Raw genomic sequence first — 7,038 nt, 5'->3', positions numbered from 1 at the left:
GGACGTGCATTAATTCTTTCACCGCTCTATATAAAGAGCCTCTTCCTTCGCCGGAGGTACGCGTTCTTGGATTTTTGGAGCCACCTTTTGCTGTCCGCTTACCTGACTTGAACGTCGGAGGGTCGCCGCCGGGAACCCCTTCCCGGCCCGACTTCTGTGCAGGTTCGCCGGAGATTCGTGCGACCCGACGGAGGTCTACACCATCGACTAGGAGTGCGCCACGTGCCCAGCGTCCTTTGGTTCGACGATTCGGACAGGATCAAATATTATTTAATTTTTTTAGATATTAACCATGAATATCATTTATAAATAATTTATAATATTTATTCATAAAAATATTAATTAACTAAATAATATATTAAAAATTATTCATTTAATTTAATTTAATGAGTCATTTAAATTTATTTATCTATTTGACAATCAGTATAAATAAAAACTTATCGAATTAAATATTAAATTTATTTATAAATGGTTGGTTTATTTACTTTGTAATTAAAAAGGCGTTATGACTTTAAAATGAATTTTAAATGCGTCGTGCCAATTTTGCTTGTTATATTGTTAAAATAAATGTATTATATTTAGGGAAAAATATCTTTAATCCTCTGTATTTTTTTTTACATTTGACCCCTTATTTAGAAAGTAACATTTAATCCCTTTGATTAAAGATAATTATGTTCTATTTCTTTAATATTGTTTGATAATCACAAGAGAAAAGAATATATTAAATTTATTAATAATGTACGTCCATTTTTTTTATATCTAAATTAATTTTAGACAATTTAAATCGTTAATTCATGCATGGTTGCATATTTATTAATTAAAATTAATAAATTATATCTAACCTCCAACAATATATAAAATTAATATTTAGTTATATAAATAAAATTAAATAAAATTAAATAATTTAAAATGTATATTTTCATTGCTCTGGCTTGGCTTACCGTCTTTGAATATGATGTATAATAATTATTTTCTTCACTTACTCACTAAATTTAAAATTTTATATCCACCCCATCTATAATTATATAAGGCTCCACGAAGTCCCCAAGGCGTAGCACAGATGGGGAGTGCATGGTTCTGTGACTGAAAGGTCCAGGGGTCGATCCCCGGGGTGTCACTGTCTGGGGTTAACGTCTCTGCCATGCACTTTCCACCTGTGTACCTGCATTTACCTCCCTTTATATCCGTGGGACCGGCTCTAGGGGGCCGCTGATGTGACGGTTCCATATATATATATATATATATATAAAAGGCTCCACGAAAATATGGGAAGAGATAATTTCCTTTTCTTATATGACAATGAATTTTCTTCATCTACTTCAAGCTTTTTTATTTTCTCATACATGTACACGAGCCTCATATCTCAGTTCATCACTGACTTGCCCATCAAAAAGGGTAACATTGACAACGTCAACCTTCGACTGACAAATTTTACTGATAGGACATCGAGAGCAAACTCACCTACAAACTGACATCAACCATAGATCTAAGTGATGAAGGGCGCCATGATATTTTTTTAATCTTTTTATATATATTTTTCTTTGTGTACACCATCGATCTAACTAATCAATTAAAAAATCTATCTTGAATACATATGTATCCTCTGATCCGCAATCTACAGATTAGGAGATGATCCACTATTATAAACTCTTGATTTGGATGGACCCTACCAATTTAAAGACGGACTCCATCCAAATCAATGGTCCTCGTACAGTAGACCATCCCTGATCCGCAAATTACGGACCAGAAGATCCTGCCCCTTATTTTACCCATCAATTTAATATATTTTTTTCCTCTAACTATTATCAAAAAAAACTATAGGTATGATAATCTTTTACAAGAAATTTTATATTTGACTTTGGTCGAAAATGATTTAAGTATTATCTTTTAAATACATATAGGTAAAATGTTACTTGGGTAGAAAATAGAGGGGTTATAGGTATTTTTCTCTTATATTTATTACTAAACGCCGTTATATTGGATTTCGGTCAGTAATTTCCACGTTTTCATCCCGTGGAACGGAAAGTGGACTTGCATTCTGTTTAATTTATCCCCTCCTGTACACCCCAAAAGCGCCACATTCCAGTACCCTGCCCCGCGCCATGGCCTACTTCGCTTCGGCGCTCGCGTTCCTGGCGCTTCTACTATGGAGTCGGATCACCGCTGCTGACCCTCAGACCAACCTCATCCTCAACGCCTGCAGCTTAATCAACGTGACCAACACCACCGCCTTCGCCGCCACTATCAACCGCACCTTCGCCCACCTCCACTCCACCATCTCCTCTGCCGCTCCCAGCAGCTCCGACTCTCACTTCGCGACCGCGCAGAACAGCGACCCTCAATTCTACGCGCTCTTTCAGTGCCGCGGCTACCTATCCACCGCCGACTGCCTCACTTGCTTCTCTGCCGCCGAGGTCCATATCCGCCGCTATTGCGGCCCCGCCAATGGCGCCCGCGTCGTCTACGACGGGTGCTTCCTCCGCTACGAGATCACCCCCTTCTTCGACCAGAACACGGGCCGGGGGAACGGCAACATCTGCGGTAAACGCAACTCGACGAGCGGGTTCGCCGCAGCGGTTCCGCCGCTCTTGGAGGATTTGAGCAATGCCACGCCGAAGACGACGGACTTCTTCGCGGCGGCGGAGAGGGACGGGGTGTTCGGGATAGCGCAGTGCGTGAATACGGTCAGCGTGGAGGGGTGCGGGCAGTGCCTGACGACGGCGGTGAATAATGCAGAGTTGTGCCTTCCGATGGCTGACGGCCGGGCGGTGGACACCGGCTGCTTCATGAGATACTCCAACGAGTCCTTCTTCCCCACCAACCAAACCATGGATTTATCCCCTTTCTTGAATTCAGGTGAGCCAAGTCGTAGTTATGGTTTCCGCTTGGGCTTCTTTTTTCCTTCTATTTTCTTACTCTCTTCCAGATAAAATTGGGTTTTTGTGTGTAATTATGGTACCACTTTAGCTATGGATTTGGTTCTGGAACAGGGAGATCGAGCAAGCGAAGGGCCATCATTTGGGGAGTCGCTGGAGGAGTCGGCGGCCTGTTGCTTCTTCTGGGGCTTGTGACTCTTCTGTGGATGAGGAGACCCAGAGATCAACAAGATCGAAAAGGTTCGTGAATCCAATCTATTCTCTACTCAACAAGATCATCAACTTTGTCTAGTCAGTTTATCCCTTCAGATATCAATACACTCCTTCGGCTAAATTTATCCTTATGGATAAGTGTTAAGGTCGTAGTGACTGTAAGACCTTCTTTCTTTAAGACGGTATTGCTCTGCTCAAGTGTTTACGGTTGAATGGCAATCGCCTCCCAAAGAAACAACAACCTACACCTCGAAAGAGCACTTCAAATTTTAAATTTTAACGAACTTCGAAGTCTAGAGAACTCAATAGGAGAAATCATAACTTAAGTGAACTTCATATCATATTATTTCTAATGGCTTAATCATTTGATGGCGTAGACCATTGTCATGTTTTAATCCGACCATATAAGAGTCAACTATTTGGGGTTAGCTATATGGATCTTATACCTCTATTAAACACTATGCAACTTTAATTGCACCACTTGTGATATATTTGCGGCTAGAAAAAATTGTATAGAAGACTGAAATATGACATGACAGGCTAAAATGCATTTAACAGGATTGTATTTATTAAAAAAATTGTATTACCACGTTGAAATCAATTATGATTCATCTGGTCTTAATAAAAATAGAAAGGATATTAGCTTGTCATGTCAGTCTTCTATTTCTCTTCATGCTAATGATTTTCAGTTGTGTGAAGTTCTAGTCTTTTTCTTTTGCAAAATGAATCACGCTTGACATTTATGCTTCGTATCCAAGTAATTTCTCATGAGGTTATCTTTGTGCAGGCGATATATTAGGGGCAACTGAGTTACAAGGTCCATTAAATTTCCGTTACAAGGATCTAAAAAAAGCTACAAATAATTTCAGTAAAGACAATAAATTAGGAGGAGGAGGTTTTGGTGATGTGTACAAGGTGAGACCCATTAAGTGTATAAAATGTTCTGTTTTTCATGAATCATGTACCAGATCTGGAAACTTGGGTAAAGTTTTAAGGTTTTTCTTCTTTTGTCAATAATTGTGATGGCATAGTTGATATGCATAAATTGCCCTATGCTAAAAAGTCAGTTAAGATATGCTGACAGTTCTAATTTTCACAGGGCATACTGAAAAATAGGACAACAGTTGCTGTAAAGAGACTAGCAATTGCTCAAATTAGTAGGGCAAGAGCAGATTTTCAGACCGAAGTGAAGCTCATTAGCAATGTTCACCATAGAAATTTAATTCGTCTGCATGGATGTTCTAGCAAAGGCAAAGATTTTCTTCTTGTCTATGAGTACATGGCAAATAGCAGCCTTGACAAATTCATATTTGGTAATTTCTTAATTTCAACATACAAACAGCTTGCGTCTTACTTTGAATGCCTGCTTCATTATTAAATGGATACTGTTGATGTGTACAATTAAATTTGAGTCTGAGTTTTCATTTTCTTTGTGCTTTCTATTTAGCCAATAGGCGCACAAGATCATTAAAATTAATTTGTGGTTTCACTTTTGTTTATTGTTACTGTTTTGATAAATAAGAATCACTGAAACACACATCCAATCAACATATGCCTCACTCATTGGCGGTCTTTGTTATATCTTGTGCTTTGTAGGACTTTTTGACATATGACGGTCTTCCTTAACCAATTTGCTATGCAATAACCATTCTGATTGTGAGACAACAATAGAAAGAAGTGAGGCAAAAATAGACTAAAAGACGCATCAAATTTCTTCCTTGAAAACATTGTTTTGCTTGTCTTGGGGCGTTGGCGTAGTTAATTGTTGCCACGAGCAAAAACCAGGTAATAGGTAGTGCTTCAATGCACACAATTGTTGCATAGAAGGGACCAAAAGGTGCAAAATAAGTATCATCGATCGACCTCTTGTGTTGCTTTAACAAGAGTAAAAGTTGTCAATTTAACTCTTGATTAGTGATTCTAGTAAAAAGGATTCAGGTTTTCAGTAAAATTAAATTAATCTTTAGCATAGAGGAAGGGTAGAAACTTCAGGAACTTTATTTTCAATACAACTTTCAATTATATCTGAGTTTAATGTAACAGAATACCATTTAGTTCTTATGGTTAGTTGATTATTGTCAATGTCAAAGTGCTTTGAGTAAAAGAATCTTAACTAATTTTTTCTTTAAAAACTCATCATAATTTTTCTTTGATTGAGCTAACTAGCTCATTTGGTAAGGACCTTCCTTTATTGCACAAGGAGTTGGGTTTAAATTATGCCTTCATCAGCAAGTAGGTTTTTTTTCCCTCTCTGTTCCCCTAAAAAAAGGTTTCTTCTGTTCACTTATCTGAGTTCACTTCACTTTCATATGTGATCAAATACCTGAAAGTTGGCAGTTACATCCAGCCTTGGAGAAATTGATATAAGTCTGAGTTTCTTCGGTTTGTGTCTTGTTGAAATCATTTTACAGGTGACAGACGTGGATTCCTCAACTGGAAACAGAGATTCTCCATAATTGTCGGCGTGGCTCGTGGTCTTTCTTACCTGCATCAGGAATTCCACGTTTGTATCATACATCGTGATATAAAATGTAGCAACATTCTGCTTGATGATGATTTCCAACCAAGAATTGCAGATTTTGGCCTAGTGCGCCTTCTGCCAGAGGACAAGAGTCACCTCAGCACTAGGTTTGCTGGCACTTTGTAAGTCTTTACAGAGTTCAATTCCCATGCAGTCATTCCACAATATTTGTAACTCCTCGTTTCAAATTCTCAAATACTGTATCATGTAGGGGATATACAGCACCTGAGTATGCAATTCAGGGGCAACTTTCTGAAAAGGTTGATACATACAGCTTCGGAGTTGTTGTTCTCGAAATAATAAGTGGCCGGAAAAACTATGACATAAAACTCGAGCCTGACGCTCAGTACCTCCTTGAATGGGTAATCGCAATAAACCTTATGTAATCTCAAGTATGAACTTTATGATAACAAATAAAACACAAACACAATCGAACTGGAATCTTACCCCAAACAGTTGCTGTTTTTAAGACTTACAATATCAGTTAGATGGCAAGATATCATATTTATACATTCTATGTTCATTTATACCATCTTGTATTTTGATTCTCTTTGTCTACCTTTTTCGAGACAGGTTTGGAAACTATATGAACTCGATCAGTTGATTGAGCTGGTGGACGAAACCTTAGATCCTAGTGAATTTTCTCCAGAGGAAGTGAAAAGGATCATTGAAATAGCTCTTCTCTGCACACAGTCCGCTGCTGCTGCGAGGCCGACCATGTCTGAGATTGTTGTTATGTTGCTCGGGCAAAGTGATAATACTCTTGAGCTCACAGGACCAACCTTCATAGATGCATCAAGTAGAGTTCATGGAGATACACCCCCAGCTACCATTTTATCTTCTACTTCGCATGCGACTGTTTCGATATCTCAAGTTTCTGCTCGTTGATGTTCCACGATAAGTAATATTCTATTTTATGGGGTAAAGCATATTTTCTTATGAACTACACTAATAGATAATCGCACATTATGGAGGAAGAGGGAGATAAAAAAGAACTTAGTAACAATAAATAGATTAGGATATCATAGGGAATCAAGCTTAATATTGTATAAGGATATGCATAGATCCCACTTTGTGAAATAAAAGTTTGATTGTTATTATTATTGTTGTTATAGTAAGAGGCGATACATGGGAATCAATGTGCCATTATTTCATATTTTGATTTGTATATTTAAGATTGAAGAATATAAGTTTCAAGTGAGCTAAGAACGGTTGGAAATGTGAATTGAATAAAGAGGTGAAGATGAAGAAATTCTATTGTGCATAGATTTAGTCCTACATTAGAAGTCTTTTGGCTTTATTATTGGTTTAAATTATAACATATGCATTAATATTGTAAACATATGCATGGGGAGAGACTCTCTCATGCGCGAATGTGCAGGGGTGGATGTAAATCCAGGGTCCGGATTGTACTGAACCAAGGTTGAC

At 38.0% G+C, this 7,038-nt stretch overlaps 1 protein-coding gene across 1 annotated transcript; it reads left to right on the top strand.

Annotated features, from left to right (window-relative positions):
- Positions 1 to 2,097: 2,097 nt before the first annotated feature.
- On the top strand, positions 2,098 to 6,710 carry LOC122018596 (putative receptor-like protein kinase At4g00960). The gene is made up of 7 exons (XM_042575961.1): positions 2,098 to 2,856; positions 2,991 to 3,116; positions 3,877 to 4,004; positions 4,189 to 4,402; positions 5,501 to 5,732; positions 5,822 to 5,972; positions 6,184 to 6,710. Exons 1-7 carry the CDS (start codon positions 2,103 to 2,105, stop codon positions 6,496 to 6,498), a joined length of 1,920 nt encoding a protein of 639 aa, XP_042431895.1. The 5' UTR covers positions 2,098 to 2,102; the 3' UTR covers positions 6,499 to 6,710.
- The last annotated feature ends 328 nt before the right edge of the window (positions 6,711 to 7,038 follow it).

Source organism: Zingiber officinale, chromosome 9A, assembly GCF_018446385.1.
Source record: "Zingiber officinale cultivar Zhangliang chromosome 9A, Zo_v1.1, whole genome shotgun sequence".
Lineage (NCBI taxonomy): Eukaryota > Viridiplantae > Streptophyta > Magnoliopsida > Zingiberales > Zingiberaceae > Zingiber > Zingiber officinale.
The sequence above is the reverse complement of the archived record's forward strand: the minus strand, read 5'-3'. Positions and strand labels throughout refer to the sequence as shown.

Excerpts from the sequence above, each read along its gene's own strand:
- LOC122018596 (XM_042575961.1), top strand. The coding sequence starts at position 2,103 with ATGGCCTACTTCGCTTCGGCGCTCGCGTTCCTGGCGCTTCTACTATGG. Across the intron at positions 4,005-4,188 it reads GTTTTGGTGATGTGTACAAG|GGCATACTGAAAAATAGGAC; the intron begins GTGAGACCCATT and ends TAATTTTCACAG. Across the intron at positions 4,403-5,500 it reads CCTTGACAAATTCATATTTG|GTGACAGACGTGGATTCCTC; the intron begins GTAATTTCTTAA and ends ATCATTTTACAG.